Source organism: Musa acuminata, chromosome BXJ3-3 (assembly GCF_036884655.1).
Source record: "Musa acuminata AAA Group cultivar baxijiao chromosome BXJ3-3, Cavendish_Baxijiao_AAA, whole genome shotgun sequence".
NCBI classification, from domain to species: domain Eukaryota; kingdom Viridiplantae; phylum Streptophyta; class Magnoliopsida; order Zingiberales; family Musaceae; genus Musa; species Musa acuminata.
In genome coordinates this window covers 6,822,881-6,842,082 of record NC_088351.1, presented here as the reverse complement: position 1 = coordinate 6,842,082, position 19,202 = coordinate 6,822,881, and the positions used below count along the sequence as shown (strand labels likewise).

Here is a 19,202-nt window from a genome sequence, read left to right as displayed (position 1 = left end):
GATTGAAGTGGGCTAGGCATCACCGGTTTTACATATTTGTCCTTCCAAAGTTGTGGAATAGCATGTTTGCCCCTCCAAATAAAAAAAGTATATTTTATTTTCATCTGTTCAAATAAATGTAAACCACTATATATATATATATATATATATATATATATATATATATATATATATATATATATATATATATAACTTAGGACGTCAGCATTAAAAGTAAGGAAAAACATACATACAAGTGATAATATCAAATCCTATCTCATACTACTGTAAATGTCACAGTCACTGATCAAAATGGAAGGTAGATATAGAAAAGAGGTCATTCGAGGAAGGGATACGTCGCCAGGAAAGAACGAAGCGTAGGTAATAGGAGACAAGTCGAAGGTGGTCGGAACCAGATCTTGAAGAGGAGCTATCACGCTTGCAGCTGTTGCTTGCGCTCCACGACGATCTTGTGCACCCGTCGTGCACTTCGGAATCGTTTAAGGTAATTGTGAGACCATGTGAGATCGGAAGAAACTCCAAAATTGTTGCTGCCATAAAAAAAAATCTATGTTTTAAGAGAGATTTTTGCCCACTGGTTCAGATTCTCATAGGCTTATTTTTTCCTACGATCTTCGAAGTTTTTATAATTTAAAGATAGGATTTTTCGATTATGTGGTTGTGATGGAGGAGGCAGAATGAGAGCACGGGGTAAATTTAGAGGAAGTCTGAAGGGAGGAACAAGTTGCAGACGAGCAGGGCGTCAACGGCGGAGACGAGTCACACTTGGAGGCGGGTGTCAGTCGAAATGGTACGAAAAGACACCGCTCTTACTACGCCCTACTTCGATTCAAAAGGATGAGAGAGAGTGAGAAGATAAGGACAAAGAACGCGCGGGCCAAGCTTTTGTCGCTTTCTTGTGTTGGATCAGATCTCGTAACGAAGGAGAGAGTTTAGATGTATATAGTAGCTCCCATCACCACATTGATCACATCCTTGTTATCTTCCTCCGCTCCTTCCTTTGCCTTCTTTTCTGGTTACTTTTACCGCTAAATGATGGATGCTGCTACTCTGCCTCTTTGACGGTACTTTTCTCTTTTTCTTTGATCTCGTGTAGCAATAAATATCCAATTTTGTACTTGTTTCGGGCTTTGTATCGGTTTGAATCGATTTATTTGAAATCGAACAGGTGGGTTCTCAGATCTTTTTAAGGTTCCTATTTATTGTAAGTTCGGATTTTGTAGATGGGTTCTGAATCTTAGGTGCGTTTGATTTGCCTCCACGACTTGATCGCTCCACTTCCTTTCTTGTTTCAAGACATCTTTTCATGGATCTATAGCAATGCAGTTGAAACCCTATTCTGATCTGATGTACGTAGACGATGGCGGATCTGTGGTTCTGCTGCTGTTCGTTGACCGCTTGTTTTTTGAATTGACTGTTTGAAGGGGATTTCAACTTTTTAATTATTGTTTAATCTCCTTTCTAAAATAATAAAGTAAAAAAGATTATATTTCATCTAATTGTCCTAAGGGATCCTATCAGAGCGATTTCTGCAAACACTTTTTGCTTAATCTAAAGATTATGATGAACTTTTAAAATCTTTTGCTATTACTGGTTCTGATTTGCTTGTATATTTATTTGCGTCTATATTCTGATTATTGATCAATGGTTTTTGAGATGCTTTTCTAATGATTCATATGGTTTTTGTGTGGACAAAGTTGGCATGTCTTTTATTCAGAAATTGGCATCTTACCTCTAACCAAAAGGTTTAGGTATTGCTTAATCCTCTTTAAGGCTTTTATTCTGGTTTTGGAGCTAAGTATTTACACTGTTTAGATTCGAATAAAGGTTTAAATAGGTGATATTAAGATATTTCTGAGTCTGGGATATCAGATAAATTTTGGGATGTAGGTGTTCTCTTCTTTTCCTGTGCCTTTAGTTCAGGCCTTCTTGGTGCTACTTCTAGGAAAAGAACTAGTCTATGGATTGTTTGCCTCAGGCATTCAAGTAGCAACACGCTTCTCAAGTTTTCCTTATATCTTTGCCAGGAATCAATAGAAAGAGTGATTGCATGCACACTTTGAAATTTGTCAGTTCATGACATTATGTATCTTTGTCACTTCAAGGGCCCTCTAGTTGTTTCCACCTTCTAGTATTATGCCAAATATTGCATGATATGCACGGGCTGTGTCTGTATAGTATAAAATTGTTCTTTAGGAGATCTGCTGAACATGGGACAGCTGGTGGCTATAGTTTTTTCAACATATTGGCTCCATCCTATATTCTTAGAATCAGCATTGATATTCAGTTCTCATTTACTTTATCTGAAAATCGCTGATATATGTATACAAGATCGATGCCTATTTTGTCCTAACTTTGTTAGTTAACTAATAATCTGTCTATATGCTGATGCTTCAGATCCTTTCTTGTGTATCTTCTAGAGTGTGGCCTGACTATTATTAGCTTGTTGATTCTTTTTGCAAATTTTGTAGTATTTTAGAACTTTGACTTGTGTGTGCTAGGTAAGATCAGTACTGGATTAACTTCTATTACCTTGTTATATGCTCCGAATTTTGATGAAAACAGGAAGATATAATGAGCTGAATTTTGTTATTTGCTCTGAAATTTGTTGAAGAATTAATGGGCTTATTCTTCTATATAGCAAACAAGGTGCATCAATTAGTCAACTTAGAAAGACATCTGTTGCAGTTGAGTTCTTGGATAGCAAAAAGAAGTCATAATGAACAAAGCTAAGACAAGTATCCCACAAAAGGTGAAGCGTTATGTGGGAAGATACGAGCTTGGTCGGACAATCGGGGAGGGAACATTTGCAAAGGTCAGGTTTGCAAGAAACTCCGAAACAGGGGAACCTGTTGCTATCAAGATCCTCGATAAAGAAAAGGTTCTCAAGCACAAACTGGTTGAACAGGTCACTTTCAATTTCCCAACATTTCTTGTGCTTTTTTCTCCAAGAATTAAAAACAACGTTCCCCATCAATCAGCTACTAAAACATAATTACACTAGTTTAGTCTTTAAATTGTTGCCTAATGAACATTGAAAATAATGTTAATTGATGCTGAATGTTTATAGCACCACATGCTCAGGCTGACTGCTTACCTTCATGTTCACTGGTCAAAATGATATAATGATGTGCTTCTGACCTTGTTAATGTAAAAGTGGGATGAGCATAACAGTTGGTGGCCAATGCTTTATCAGGAAGCACCACCAAGTCTCAACTTTTGACAGTTGATTCAGCTAGCTCAATCTGAGGTATCTCATGCTTCTTTCTGGATCACTATGATCAACTAATTTTTCATGTTTATTTGATGTACAAGTTTGAAAAAAAAAAAAAAACGCATATTTGCACAGTTTTGTGAAATACCAGAATTGTTTGAATGATGTTGGTTCTAGGTAGATGTAAATTAAATTGATAAACTAATACTATCAGATGTCCTAAAGGTTCATTAAACTCATTGTTTGTCGTTTTTGCAAATGCATGCGATAAAGAAAATTGATATTATCAACCAACACTTGACATCTTTTGTATAAAAGAAAATCATTCAAGTCCAACTGATGCAACCTGAGTTCAGCACTCTTGTTATCTCTGCTTGGAGAATCTTGGCAATATTGGACTTCTTTTTTGATGAATTGCCAATGCATCTTAAGACACCGTACCATCAGCTGCTGATGCATCTTATTAAATGATGCTTTGTATGGTCCCTTTATCTGATTATATTTGCAGACGCATAACTTTAGTGGTCCATCAAACTCCTTATGGATTGTTTTATCTATATCACAACTTTTGAGGAGCTCTCCAAGTAATCTCTTAGTTTTAAGCACGTAATATGTTAAATATCGAATGCTGTTGTTGTTTTCTGCAGATTAAACGAGAAATTTCAACTATGAAGTTGATAAATCATCCAAATGTTGTTCGTCTGCATGAGGTAATCCTTGATACCTTTTATTTAATTTCTATTTCCAGAGCAATGACAAAGAAAGCTGTTTTCATAATTCAGAATTATCAAATGACTATCTTTAAATAACTTTTAAAATGCACTGGTATACCATATAACCCACCCACACAACTCACAAGTATTCATGTATAAACCTGAACAGGTTAATGAGCCATTTGGTCATCCTCTGGTTATTTTCCGTAAGTTTTGACTTATGTTGCATAAATTAATGGTTCTAATGGACTTGTTTTTGTTCCACAGCTTAATCTCATTCAAGATTGCACATTCGGCGCTGTCAAATGAAATGTCAGAAAAGCATGCTCTTGGATATGTATGCCTAACATGCTTTAAACACATTTCGATGCAACTCACACCATAGTTTCCTGCAAGTAGACTAGTATTTGCCAAACCTCATCAACCCCTTTGAAACATCTAAGTAGACGAAGATGCATTTGTAATTGAGCTAGTCAATATTGATTTTGAAATTGATGCTACCAAATGTGTCCGCATGCACAAGTATGGAACGATACATGGTAGATGCAGTCATGCAAAAGAAGAGATACACATACAGATACACATAAGCAAAGAAGAAAGTTATTTAAAAAGATAACTAGCTTCTTAGAAGTCTTTTAAGGTAAAAAGGACAATCTGAGCAGAAGTCTAATCTTGGTGGAAACTATCTAACTGCCAGAGATCTTGAGTGGTAAATATGTTCATTATTTTAATGTGCAGAGTTGCAAGCATGCACAACGAGGATTTAAATCTCGCTCTAATACTGGTTTTGATAACCTATTTGAGCTGGTATCCTATGGGTATACCAGGAAGCGGTAACTGACCTGACCACCTGGTAATAAACAAAATGAAAATGAATGATACCGTACTAGTATCGCACTCCATGTTCAAAACTGGTATTTGGTCAGACCCGTAAATGCTAGTCTATATTGACAATATGGTCTGAGATCTGAAAACTTGATGTACAGTGTGCCCTTATAAACAGATGCCATGGACAAAGGAAATTATCGAGTAAAGTAAATGTTTTAAATGATGTTAGTCAAGCACTGGTTGTTAAATGTTGTATTTTCCTTTGCATATTGGAGATTGATGTTTGTTAAGGAAACAAGTTTCTAGCTTTTGAAGTATGCTAGCTTGAAGTGGATGTGCGATGAACATAAGTGTTTTTGCTTTTCTCTCAAATTGTGCTTCTATTTTTGTAGGTAATGGGCAGTAAATCAAAGATCTTTATTGTTTTGGAATATGTTACAGGGGGAGAGCTCTTTGATAAAATTGTAAGTTTAAAATCAATTTATGTCATACTTTTCTAGGTCAATTCTATTGCATACAATTACCAGTTCTTTGTTGCTCCCTACTTTCTTGACCAAGCTAGCTTACCTGTGTTTCAGCACATGAGACATCTTGTGAAATTTATATTAGCTTCCTCAGTCTGCATAGCCACTGCCTATTATTTTAGTTTTCATTCTATTAAGTGTTGTTTTCTCGTTAAGTCCAACCATGGTCGAATGAGGGAGGATGAGGCACGGAGATATTTTCAGCAACTAGTGAATGCTGTTGATTATTGCCATAGCAGGGGGGTTTATCACCGGGATCTAAAGGTAATTCAACTACTGTTGCACACTACAAACTTCAAGATTCTTTAGAGCTATTAGCAAATATTCAAGAAAATAAATCTTGATTATTTTCATCTAATGCTTGCAGCTCGAGAACTTGCTACTTGATGAATATGGTAACCTCAAAGTTTCTGATTTTGGGTTAAGTGCACTATCTCAACAAATCAGGGTAATTATATGGACCTTTATTTTTCATTTTCTTGGAACAACTTTTCAAATGACACCCCTATGGCACTATGATTTACCTTCTTATTTGACAACTGAATCAAATTAAAATAACTAAAATGAAACAATAGTCGAAAGCAAGGTTTAAAATACCATATCAGTCAATATAAGTCAGTATTTAGTGGCTCGATATTTAAACAAAACGTGGACCAGACTGATATTCACTAGTCCTTGTCAATTGAAATCGGCACCGTATTGAGATTTTATACCTTGCTTGCAAGTTCTTGTTAGTCATTTGAAATTGATGGTTGAAGTACAAAACTTTAACCTTCCATTAATTATCAGAATATGAGTATGCTATATGGGCTAATATTTCCTTTATGTTGCTTTTTTCCACTGAGAAATACATGTTTAATGATAATTTTACAATTTTACAAATATGTGGAGATAATTTGATGAATTCCTATATTTTGATGCTATTAGATATTTAATTGTATTTCTATATGAATTTAAAAATAAATTAGGTGTATATTAAAATATTGTACTATAACTTTGAAAAAATTGCAGGATATAAAATAATTGCAAAAAGAATTACATTTATTCCTAATTTCTTGATTATCACCATCAAGGTTTGCAGTTTTGGTCATCTAATTTATAGCGGTCCATGGTTCGACCCGGTTGAGTCCATTCGGGCATACCATGTGTTTGTATGCTAGAATATAACATGAATTACTGGCGGAGGGAGAGAAGGGAAGGAAGAAGGAAGAAGGAAGAAGAAGGAACAGCTTAAGGGTCCTTTTAGCATAGGGTTTACAACTTTCATGAATGCTTATAACTGATCGTTCTGCTTATTATAGTTGCACTTTATGATTTTTACGTTTTCTGGTTTATGTTTATTGTTGGTATCAGAGTAAAGAATAATTAAATTTTCAATATAGATTGTTTATCATATTGAGATTTAGAAATCAAAAAGCAAATAAAACTAAAAACAAGAAAAAAAGATATAAATTAAATTGTAGAGTCCTTGAAGAACGTCAATACATGGTTTCCAAGGCTCTACCATAGAAAACCTGATAATAGATTGTTTTATAAACCTTTCAAAAAACCTTTCAGTACAATAAGAAAGGGCAAACAAAAAAAATTCAAAATTTATAGATTCAGCCAGAAGACCAAGTCATTGTAATCAAACTTTATTAGGAAATATAGACTATATAAGGGAACAAATTAAGGAAGCAGTAGAATTAATTAAACAAAGTTTGAATAAAAAAGAACTAAAAAAGGTAGTAGAAATGATAAACATATCAGATCCTAAAATTATAGAACAAGAAACTAAAGAATTGATAATAAAATTACAAATGGAAGTAGAGAACATTAAAGACACAATTAAAAACCTATAAACACAAATAAAAGAAATAAATAAAATTGTGTATGAGTAAGGAAGATAAATTTTTTGTAAAATTCATAGATAAATTAAGAACAAAAAATATACTTGCAATTGATTTTGATATAGCTAAATACTAGAATATTTGATCCAAACTGAAACAAAAATTATAGAAAAAAAATAAAAAGACTAGAACAATTACAGCTAGAAAAATAAAAAATCCCTTCGGGGAACAACAAGATTAACTAAAAATAAGAAACTAGACTTTATGCAAATAGAATTTAAAGCATCAAAATCTAATGAATTAAAGGATGACAACCCAGTTTAAAGGAATCATCAGTTAAAAAAAAGGGTGAAAAAACTACTAAGAGGAGGCTTAGAAAAAGGAAATGAGTTGGCATTATATGACTTGGGAGACACAGACATATGAAAATAATCTCAGAAAAAATAAAAAAAGATGTTCACCTTATAAAACAATTTTTTTTAAGGGAAAAAAGAAAATAATAAGGCAACGAAAGCAATGCGATATAGGATGTGTTGATAAAGTAGTCATAACATATTTCAACTCTGATGAAGTACAAAAATCATTAGCAGAGTATTCAAATTTTCATATAGGATTGATATTAATAGGAATTGTAAATTTGATAGGTGGAACAGTTGACATATATTTTTGATGATCGGTTCAATAGCCATGATCAAGCCCAAATAGTAGCCCTGACCATGGTTGGGTTCGAACTGTAATCAGAACCGAACTAGCCTGGTGGTTCGCCAGTTCCAAATTGAACGAGAATCGACATGGTTCGATTCTGGTTCCTGAGTTTAGGAAACCGAAACTGACGGTTCTGATTTCGAACCGGTTAAATAGGACAAAAAATAAAAACAGATCACATGTAGAACTTATGGTGTATTGGTTAAATTCTTAACTTTAAACCTAAGTAACTTGGGTTCAAATTTTAGTAGATGAATTTAGTTTTATTGAAAATTTTAATTTTATTCCTTTTAATATTAACTTTTTTTAATGTCATTATACTCATTATAGTTATACATTTATTTTCTAAATTTTAGATATTAAATTATAAATTTTTCATATTTTAAAGTATTTATAATTAAAAATAATAAAATTGATGGTTCGAACTCGAACCAGAACTCCCAAACTGGAATTAGAATCGGAACCTATGTGGTTCAGTTTTGGTTCCTAGTTTCGAGAAATCAGAATCGAAACCAACAGTTCTGGAACCGTGATCAAGGCTACCAAATAGCCATGCACGAGTGTAATATGAATTATAACTATGCAGTAATAGGATGCATACCAAATTTTTCTATGAACCTTGTAGAATTCTTAAGATAGGATAAGATACTGGCAAAAATTATGATATGATCTCAAAAGCAAATAATATTGCAGTTTACTGTAGAATTAATTATAAAATTACACAATGATTTGAATGTAGGATTTTTATTATTGCAAAAAAGTTAGTGAAAAGCTTTGCAAGTAGAGATAGTTTCTTCATGCATTTTTATTTGTCAAACCCACTTTTTAAGTTAAACTTACTAAATATTTCTGCTTGCAAAGCTTTCTACTAGTTTTTCTGTTTTTAATAAAAATCCCTTGCTTGAGTCATCATGTAATTTTCCTTTTGGGCCTACGGTGACTGCAATATTATTAGCTTCTGGAATGATGTCATAATTTTTTTCTTTTAAACATTATCTTGATAAATTGTAAGAATTCTGGTATACATCCTATTCCAGCATAGTTGTCATTCATATTGCACTCGTGCATAGCTATTTTGGCTTGATCATGATTATTGAATTGGTCCTCAAAAATATATGTCATAACTATTCCTCCTACTCCTTTCCTTTCCTAAGGTTACAATTCCAATAACTATTAGTCCTATATGAAATTTTGAAGATTCTGTTAATGATTTTTGCAGTTCATCTGAATTGAAGTCTGTTGTGATTGCCTTATCTACACATGCTATATCGCATTGCTTTACTTGTCTTATTATTTTCTTGATTCCTTCAAAAAATCTAGTCTTATATGTTAAACATCCTTTTTTATCTGTCTTCTAAGATTATTTTCAATAAATGCTTGTGTGTCTCTTTGTTCATATAATGCTAATTCTTTTCCTGTTTTTTTATCCTCCTCTTAATAGTTTTTTCACTGTTTTTTTAGTATTAATTTCTTTAAATTGGGTTTCCATCTTCTGATCCACCGGATGCTTTAAATTCTATATGTGAAAAGTCTAATATTTTTATTTTTAGTTTCTTTTGATGATCCTGAAGGGATATTTGGTTTTTCTGATTATAATTGTTCTAGTTTTTCTATCTTTTTATGGATTCTGTTTTAGTTTGAAATAAATATTCTAATATTGTTTTTAGGTAGCTGCTTGATTTTGATTACTATTTTTCTCATATATATCTGTATCAAAATCAGTTACAGGAGTGTTTTTCGTTCTTAATTTTTGTATGACTTACTAGAGTTCTGTCTTCCTTACTCATGCATAATTTTATTTATCTCTTTTATTTGTGTTTATCATTTTTTTTTATATTTTCTACTTCAGTTTATAGTTTGATCACTAGATCTTTAGTTTCCTGTTCTATCGCTTTAGGACTTGAGATATTTATTGTTTCTGCTGCCTTTTTCAATTCTCTTTTATTTGGACTCTGTTTGATGATTTCTACTACTTTCTTAATTTGCTCTCTTATATAGTCAATGTTTCCTAATAAGGTTTGATTATTATGGCTTGGTCTTCTGGCTAAGTCAATAAGTTCTGAAATTTCTTTGTTTGTTTGTCCTTGTTGTTCTCGAAGATTCTCTGAGAGATTTATAAAACAATCTATTATCAGATTTTCTACAGGGGAACCTTGAAGACTATATACTTTATGTTCTTTAGCTATTCTACAGTTTAATTTGTATCCTTTTCTAAATTATTTTTTTATTTTTCGTTTTCTTTCTAATTTCGAAATCTAAATAAGATAAATGATCTATATTGAAGATAAACATTTTGGTCTGATACCAACAATTAAGGCAGCACAAAGACAGTAAAGAATAACTACAATGATATCAACAGCGGCTATTGTAAATAGCACATTAAAGCTATATGCATGAAAGCTGCAAACCATAAGCTAAAAGGTTTGATCCACCTGATTTCTACACAGAGAAGGACCAATGGTCTTAAGTAGTGTAATTGGGCATATGACAGATTGCAAAAAGTACTTTTATAAACAAGCAAACTACATCATTCAGAATGAAGAATGGTTTACAAAGGTTTCAGCTAAAAAAGAAAAGTCTAGTTTCTTATTTTAAGTTAATCTTGCTGTTCTCGAAGGGATTTTTAATTTTTCTAGTTGTAATTGCTCTAGCCTTTATATTTCTCTATAATTTCTGTTTTAGTTTGTATCAAATATTCTAGTATTGTATTGAGGATAGCTGCTTGATTTTCATTACTATTTCTCTCATATTGAGCTGTATCAAAATCAGTTGTATGTATATTATTTTGTTCTTAATTTATGTATGCCTTTTACTAAAATTTTATCTTCCTTACTCATGCACAATTTTATTTAATTATTTTATTTGTGTTTGTAGACTTTTAATTATTTCTTTAATGTTCTCTACTTCCATTTGTAATTTTATTACCAATTTTTTAGTTTTTTATTCTATAATTTTAGGATCTAAAATATTGATTGTTTCTACTGCCTGTTTTAGTTCTTTTTATTCTGTTTTTGTTTAATGATTTCTACTGCTACTTTAATTTCCTAGTAAAGTTTGATTACTATGAGTTAGTCTTTTGGCTGAACCTATAAGTTCTGAAATTTCTTTGTTTGCTCTTTCTTGTTGTTTTCGTCGTTCAAAGGTTTTCTGAAAGATTTATAAGACAATCTATTACCAGGTTTAGGAGAGCCGTAGAGATTGTATTTGATGTTCTTCAGGAACTCTACAGTTTAATTTATATCCTTTTTCTAAATTATTATTTATTTTTGTTTGCTCTTTGATTTTTAATCTAAGTATGATAAATGATTCATATTAAAAAATTAATCATTTTTTGCTCTAATAATAATAATAAACATAAACCAATAAAGTGTAAAAATCATAAAGTGCAACTATAATAAGTGAAACCATCAGCTATAAGTAAGCATACATGAAAGCTGTAAACCCTATGGTAAAAGGACCCTTTTAAGCATAACCCTAAACCCTACCTGGTAGCAGCAGCAGTGCAGGCCTCCTCATGAGCAGGAGGAATCGGGATGGTCCTGAACCCTAACTAAAATTGACAAAGAATGAATATATATATATATATATATATATATATATATATATATATATATATATATATATATATATATATATATATAACCAGATCGGACTGCTCGGTTTGGGTAGTCTGTGTACCAGTTGATGGTCGGACCAGTAAATACTGGTCGAACCATACCAGCATATATACCTATAGACTTTAGTTATTTTCCTGTTAAGAGACAGTTGTGTTATTTTTCAGAAAGCATACAACCCTTTTGTTTGGCTTATTATTGCTTGTTGATCTTGATTCTTTGTTGTAAATGCAAATTTTCCCAGGGTGATGGCTTGCTTCATACAACTTGTGGAACTCCCAACTATGTGGCTCCTGAGGTGCTAATAACTCTTTACATATTATATTCTTATTGGATATCCGATAACTTTTAAGTAGAATGAAATTCTTTGATATTTCTGAATAGGTCATTGAAGACAGAGGTTACGATGGGGCAACTGCAGACTTGTGGTCATGTGGGGTTATTCTATTTGTACTATTGGCTGGATATTTGCCTTTTGATGATGATAATCTTATGACTCTGTATAAAAAGGTTAACATAGTCTGAGTTATCTAATTTTTCTCTTATTTTATTTTTCATATCTCTTCAAGGTACTTTTCCTCCACTTGCAGATATCAGCTGCTGAGTTTACTTACCCATCTTGGCTTTCTTTTGATGCTATGCGATTGATAGCCAGAATACTTGATCCTAACCCTGAGACAGTATGTATATATTGCACAACAATATGGCAAGGATCGTGTCATTTTAAGTTTGATGTACTTCAAGTTTTTATCCTTAAATCATGCTACTATAACTTTGTTATTGGTAATTATACAAATTGGAAGAATGATATCACCAATCTAAAAGTTAGATTCTCACCAATTTAGCCAATGTTAAATTTTCTTGTAAGAATTGTCCAACTGAAATCAGTTGTTTGTTTCTTGTTGCAAATTATTTTTTTCAAACTTGAAAAAAAGAAAGAATTTCTGTAAAGAAAGTTAATACCTGGTCATGTCTGCTATATATGGTGATTAAATGAAAATCTCATGGTGATTAAAGAAAGTTAATACCTGGTCATGTCTGCTATATATGGTTATGAAAATAATTTTTCTTCTTGGAACAAAGCTTTTTGTGCCCTCCCTGAACTTCTTATTTCTCATGTCAAAATTGATAATGATTTTCCTTCAATAGCCCAGATTGTATTTCTCTAGCTCGTGTTTAATTTAGAAAAGAATTATTGTAGTTCTAACTTCTAACGTCCTAACCATTGCAGCTTGACTTTCTGTCTGATGGCAGCGATTAACTGTCCCTGAAATATTGGAAGATGCATGGTTCAGAAAAGGATATAAACCACCTCGTTTTGAAGAAAAACATCACATATGTTTGGATGACATCAATGTGGCTTTCAGAGATTCGAAAGTGAGTTATAGGAAGGCACTCAACAGTGATCATTGCAAACCTTCATTCTTATTACTTAAGAGGTCAGCTAAATTTCATCCCAGAATCCAGAAGAGTTTACCATGAATTTTTCACTCAGGATCACCATGGAGCAGAAAGAACCGAGGAGCAACCACAGCATATGAATGCATTTGAACTGATTTCAATGTCAAAGGGCCTCAATCTTGGAAATTTGTTTGACAAAGATCTGGTTGGTAATTTGCTTTGTAGAACACTGACTCTTGAATTGAAGTTGAACCTTAGTCTCCACATTTCTTGGACTTCAATTCCTGAAGAATAGCTTTCTTTTCTTAATTATTTTTTTTAATGTTTATTGGACTTCAATTCTTTTCTTAATATTCAGTTATATAAATAAGTTATTGTGATTTTTTTAATCTAATTTTGAGGATTGAACATGTCAAAATTGTCGTTCTAGTGTGGCATCTTTGCTTATTGGATATGATTTTATTCATATTGCACCTGATAGGAACTCAAAAAGGAAACTAGGTTTACATCAAAGTGTCCAGCTAAAGAAATCATTAAAAAGATTGAAGAAGCTGCAAAGCCTCTTGGCTTCGATATTAAGAAGAAAAACTACAAGGTATGGTATCTGAATCCGTGGAACAGATGAACTTACTATGCTTAGTTTATCTCCTCTTTTAAATGAAAAAATTCTGCTTATAGACTGGTCAATGCAGCATATCAGAATCTCAATGTTTTAGCTTCTAATCTTTCGCTAAAAGTTCATTCTTATTTTGTAGATGCGTCTTGAAAATGTGAAGGCAGGGAGAAAAGGATATCTCAATGTTGCAACAGAGGTTAACGTTTAACATTATGTTGTTTAAGTTTCAGAGTGGCCCAAAAACCTTTGTTATATTCTAACTTAAGAGTTGTTTACTTTCAGATATTCCAAGTGGCCCCTTCTTTGCATATGGTTGAGGTACGGAAAGCAAAAGGAGACACTCTGGAATTCCAGAAGGTATTGATTAGATGGCTGAGTCATCTTTGGATGTGATCTCCTTTGATTGAATACCTTACTTCAAATCGAATAACAATTTTCCTAGATAGATAGTTTTCTGCTTCAGATCAATGACTGTATTAATTATTTGTCATCTGCAGTTCTATAGGAGTTTGTCTACACAAATAAAGGATGTCGTCTGGAAATCTGAGGAGGATATGAACGATGATATACCAAAGTGACGGGGCCTGGAGACTGAAGACCTTCATTTGGCCTTCTATCTCATCTTTGTATCATATATCCCTGGTTCTTTAAGCAGGCTGCTAGTAACTAAGCCCTCGACTGTTGAGATGCAAGGGTTCTTTGGTGCCCATTCTTTTTCTTTTTTTTTGAACATTCTCTTGTTTTATATGCGGGTCAAATATGTGAAAGTCATCTATCTACTGTTGGATAGCATCGCCCGAGTTTGTGAAAGTCATATATCCATTTTGTTGTGTTTCAGGTGCGGAAAAAAAACTTTCAGATTAATTGAGCTCGTGATCTCACTGGCATTCTCATTCTCAAGACTCAATTCTTGTGGTGTGAGATTTGATATGTTAATAATATGTATCGATCAGTCAGTCTCTTTTGTGAGGTCTGGTAATGCACTGTAAAGTTCTGTTACTGTGAAAAAACTTGTTGGCTGCAGAATCTTTTGCCTGGACTGCATAATGTTTGTCATCTTGCGAGGAAAATGGTTCCAAATGCATAATCTGAATCAATAATTTTGGTTACTGAATCTAATTTCAAATGCACATGCAGAATTAGAAGATCCTTGTGACTGTTTGCATACTTGGCATTGTTAATTGCTTCCAGGAAGGTAATTTTTCCTTCATTTTTCTCGCTAAGATTAAGCGAGCTGTAGCTTCCTCTCTCATGAAGCAACTCAACTCGAAGGATGTTTTCTGCAAACTCGAAGAGAATATGAATGACGATATGCCCAAATAATGGTGCTTGAAGGCTTAAAGCATTCGTTTCTTCTCTTTTGTCTTTTAAGCATTTAAATCTGGACTGCCAGTGTTTCTACAACGTTCATTTGTTGTCCAATCTTAGATCTTGTAAATATTGGACAAACATTTATATCCTTCTTCCCTCTTTAGCTGTGTGACACACAACAGATATAGGAAGTAATCTAAGATCCAAGAAAGATAAATCTATCCAATCCTATCTCTGTAAGCTTAGAACTGTTTTCGGTATTAAAACCTTGGTAACTTGGGTTGCAATCCCTTGCTACGATTGCAGCTGCCATCCACATATGGCTTCGGCTTCCTGTGTTGTCACTGGACACACCCAGTTAATGAACCATGGATCTAAGAGGTGATTACAAGTCTAGACGATGCTATAACATCTTGTTGAACACATAAGCCTCAGATTCAATCTGGTCAAGCAATTAAAGAGAAAAGGAACCACGGGCAAAGACTTCCATTGATCTTTTTTTATTCATAAGATTCAAGGAATAAAGAGGGACAAGACAAGGTCAATTAACTTGCAAATACTGTTTCTACTGCTGCTGAGAACCTAGGAAAGACTCAATGGACCATCCCAAGCACCTGACAGACTACATATGATTAGAAGCCAGATGATGAGATTGATTGAGTTATAATAAGACTAGGATCTATGAAACTGGTGCATGGTTGGCGAAGAAAATATATCTTCATTGTTCAGAACTTATAATGTTAGAACAAGAAAGATCAACACAAAAGAAGCATACATGTAGTTCCAGCTGAAACCAAACACTCCAATGAAGAAGGGACAGATACACAAGCAGTGGTGAACAAACAGCCATTACCATAAGATAGCATGAAAGACACCCATCTTTAGTTCACCTACTCAGGTAACTGAGGAAACAGATCAACATCATGCAACTTATCCGCCATCAAATTTCCTCGCATTTGTTTTTATTGTTTTGTGGTGGGGACTCACTTGGCCATCATGACTTTGACAAATTCCTCATAGTTGATCTGGCCATCACCATCGACATCGGCTTCGCGGATCATTTCATCGACTTCCTCATCTGTGAGCTTTTCTCCTAGGTTGGTCATGACATGGCGAAGTTCAGCAGCGGAGATAAAGCCATTCTGGTCTTTGTCAAAGACTCGGAAGGCCTCCTTGAGCTCCTCTTCTGAATCGGTATCCTTCATCTTGCGAGCCATCAAGTTAAGAAACTCTGGGAAGTCAATAGTACCATTGCCATCAGCATCAACCTCATTTATCATGTCTTGCAGCTCTGCTTCTGTAGGGTTCTGACCCAAAGAGCGCATCACAGTCCCAAGCTCCTTGGTCGTAATACAACCTATAGTAATTCCATAAGTGCACTTCAAAACTTTATATAGCAATATGAAACTTACTTCTCCAACTCTTCATAATTAATACGTAAATCTAATTCCAAACAGTGTAACTTACAAATCAAGCCAATATTTAGTAAGAAAAAAAATATATTCATATATGCCACTGAGTTCCATAAAAAATGACCTATTCTTTTTTTTGTAGAGTAGAACTTTCCATATAATGTACAGGCAGATATGGGTAACCCTTTAATTCTATAAAGATATTGGCTAGCTATGGGCTGCCGAGATACAACCGGATTATCCAAATATTCAAGCTCCTTTGGTTTTAATCTGCATGATCATATAAATGGCATATAGTTACTGCTACTAGTAGCAGAACTTGACTCATCGTATACATGAGAAAACCACGGTTTTACAAGCTTAAGTGCTCAAAATGAAGCATATATAGTGCATGAATAACTGACTCAGAAAGGTAGATGATAATAAAGGTGCTAAACATCAGCATAAAGCAAACAGCACTTAGGCATTATATGCCAAAAATCCTGATGCATAAAAATGGAGCATGATTACCATACAGTGATCAAGCATTCAGAAGTAACACACAAGCAGATCAGTGCTTAGTCTCCTCAAACACGTTCAACATTTTTTGGTAGTCCACCTAAAATTTCATCTGTAACTCTATTCTTTCTCCAAAACATTCTTGGTATCAACTAATAACTGCAGGGCAGATAATAGCATCCAATTACTACTTATGTTGGGCTGAGTTGCTCTGCCAACTTCATGCCGCAATGACCTAGCTTTGACTCTGTCAGTAAAATCAATATATTTATGAAACCTAAGCATGACTCATACCCAAAAGGCCAGAGGATTCCCACCTAGCAATTGATGTCATCCAGATTCTAGTTCGGTATATTATTATTCGGAAGACTAGGCTTAAGTTTTGACTAATTTATCATATAAATCTAACAAAGAAATGACAACTTGTTATTGTTGCAGTCTAACTCATTCAACTAATCCCCACTTTCTGAAAAAAACAAATTGGTTGAGTGATTAATAATATATTTAAAGCATAATTAGAAAATAATTACAGAACCTATCAATGAATCATCGTAGTAAAGTAATAGCACACAAAAATGATAAGATATTAGGGAGTGTGTGGGATCATATAATCGATGATGATATCAGTTGCGTCCCAACCATCGGAACCCAAAAATACAGACAAACAAATATTAGATCCGATCAAAGAAATCACATAAACATATAAGAAACTGTCAAATCACAAGATTTGGCACAGATCTAGTAGTAAAAAAGAGGTGGAGAACAAAATGGGATCCAGGGGGATTCAGACCATCGCCATCCTTGTCGAACAAGCTAAAGGCCTCCTTGAACTCAGCGATCTGGTCGTCCGTGAGCTGCTCCGCCATTCCTGCCTCCGCGATCGATCTCGCGACAGAGAGACGAAGAGAGAACGATCAGCGAACAAGCACAAAGGTGATGAACGCGATGATGAGTCCGTAGGCGACGGATTTCTAGCCCTAGACGGCTCTTATAACGGGACGTCACGTCTTCCTTTTCCACAAAGGCCCCTCCTCGTGCTGCTAAATCTCAGAAAGAGAACATGTTGACGATTTTAACCTCAAGATGATGTCGATCTCCCAGGCCGTCCCTTCCATGGACGTAGACAGAGATCACCACCGTCCAAATCGGTGGGCCAGACACCCCATGCCTTTATAGCTCCATTTAGCCCCACGAGTGGGCCACAGCAGCTACAAGTTCTGGGCCCTTCCTGAGGATCCAATGACGAAACAGGTAGCCGCCAACAAATGGTTCGGTGAAAGGTTTTGCTAGTTTAGGTGGCACCGGTCGTGCTCAAGTCGTGGCAAATGTGGCGTCGAGATCCACGAAACCGAAGGCGGCCGGTGGATTTCGTACGAACGCCGTCGTCGTCGTCGTCCGTCTGATCGCGGCATCGGGCGGTTGCGACGCGGCCAGCGGACCCCGCGCGGGTTCGTGTGGGACCCACGTCGACGAGCACTTCTCAAAGGGGGACAAACTGGTCATTTCGGCGGGGAGCGTCGCAGGGGTTGTTTCGTAATTTGGTGCTCCTCTTCTCCTCCCGTGGGTGTCGCAGATGTTCCTGGGGTTTCACTTTCTTCATTTGGGTGTTTGTTGGATGAAATACCCGTTTTGCCCTCGACGCGGATTGAACGCGGAAGACCCATGACCAGTCGTCGACCGCGAGCGACGGTGCCACGTCACACGCCGACCAAGGGATGGTCGATGGTTTCGCCGGGATGTTGTTTGACTAAAATTTTGATGATCCAAAAAATAATAATAATAATAATAATAATAATATCATCGTCTTGCTCCCTTGTGATATTTAATTTCAATTAATATTATTATGAAGTTTGGATTCAAACCGAAGGAGATTAAATGCATGAAATCTTCTTCATGTTCGGGTAACCTAAACATTTCCTTCGGCTTCATGTGAACCTGCGACTTGACGACGAGCGGACCTCACATGCAAGTAGGATATTAAAGCCAAGAAAAATAAAAAATAAAAAAATTATTATTAAATGTACATGATGTGTATTTAAACCTAAAATTGATTACTTATGTAATAATATATTAATCATAAAAGTATATAATGCTTACACGTGAACAAATAATAATAATAATAATTGGTACCGAAAAAGAGTATCATTCAGTGTCAACATTCATGGTCTTAAAGAGATACTCCTCATGGTCTCACAAAAGCAGGTGCGACACTCGAATGTCCCCTCATATTGTCAATAAGTTATCTCATATGTTAAGAAACTTGCATTGTTTCTTGGGTCTCTATCCATACGACTCTCCATGACACAACTCTGTTACTCACTTTTTTTTCTCTATATATACACACTGGTATTGTATTCCTAGGAATTTTAATCATGTGGCTTGTCAATCAAAGGTCAATCTGTTGGACCTGGAAAACATATATTCCAACTAATCTTTATAGAAAATCTAATTGCCTATTGGTTCTCTAACAGTAAAATGAAGTGATTTTTCTTTCTGAAAAGAAAACATAAAATTAGACTCAATTTTCAAGAAACTCC

General features: G+C 34.6%; 2 protein-coding genes across 10 annotated transcripts; one reads left to right on the top strand and one right to left on the bottom strand.

Moving 5' to 3' along the window:
* The first annotated feature begins 324 nt into the window (after positions 1 to 324).
* LOC135634063 (CBL-interacting protein kinase 32-like) lies at positions 325 to 14,344 on the top strand. 9 transcript variants are annotated; one of them, XM_065144218.1, is made up of 15 exons: positions 325 to 484; positions 2,642 to 2,908; positions 3,862 to 3,924; positions 5,148 to 5,219; positions 5,418 to 5,543; positions 5,647 to 5,727; positions 11,672 to 11,725; positions 11,812 to 11,937; positions 12,018 to 12,107; positions 12,682 to 12,804; positions 12,923 to 13,033; positions 13,310 to 13,423; positions 13,584 to 13,640; positions 13,727 to 13,801; positions 13,942 to 14,344. In XM_065144218.1, exons 2-15 carry the CDS (start codon positions 2,720 to 2,722, stop codon positions 14,020 to 14,022), a joined length of 1,362 nt encoding a protein of 453 aa, XP_065000290.1. In that variant the 5' UTR covers positions 325 to 484; positions 2,642 to 2,719; the 3' UTR covers positions 14,023 to 14,344. The 9 variants fall into 9 exon arrangements, with proteins under 9 accessions (XP_065000290.1, XP_065000291.1, XP_065000294.1 ...); XM_065144219.1 differs by having other exon boundaries at positions 326 to 484; positions 2,689 to 2,908; XM_065144222.1 differs by having other exon boundaries at positions 326 to 484; positions 5,436 to 5,543.
* A 1,109-nt stretch (positions 14,345 to 15,453) lies between these two features.
* LOC103977748 (calmodulin-1) lies at positions 15,454 to 17,643 on the bottom strand. Its single transcript, XM_009393346.2, has 2 exons — positions 17,456 to 17,643; positions 15,454 to 16,112 (listed from the first exon to the last, which is right to left on the bottom strand). The coding sequence occupies exons 1-2, from the start codon at positions 17,529 to 17,531 to the stop codon at positions 15,739 to 15,741; spliced, it is 450 nt and encodes a 149-aa protein (XP_009391621.1). The 5' UTR covers positions 17,532 to 17,643; the 3' UTR covers positions 15,454 to 15,738.
* Positions 17,644 to 19,202: the final 1,559 nt, after the last annotated feature.

Coding starts and splice junctions, on each gene's coding strand:
- LOC103977748 (XM_009393346.2), bottom strand. CDS start 17,531: ATGGCGGAGCAGCTCACGGACGACCAGATCGCTGAGTTCAAGGAGGCC. Junction 16,113..17,455: donor GTTCGACAAGGATGGCGATG/GTCTGAATCCCC, acceptor GAATTACTATAG/GTTGTATTACGACCAAGGAG.
- LOC135634063 (XM_065144218.1), top strand. CDS start 2,720: ATGAACAAAGCTAAGACAAGTATCCCACAAAAGGTGAAGCGTTATGTG. Junction 3,925..5,147: donor ATGTTGTTCGTCTGCATGAG/GTAATCCTTGAT, acceptor CTATTTTTGTAG/GTAATGGGCAGTAAATCAAA. Junction 5,728..11,671: donor CACTATCTCAACAAATCAGG/GTAATTATATGG, acceptor AAATTTTCCCAG/GGTGATGGCTTGCTTCATAC.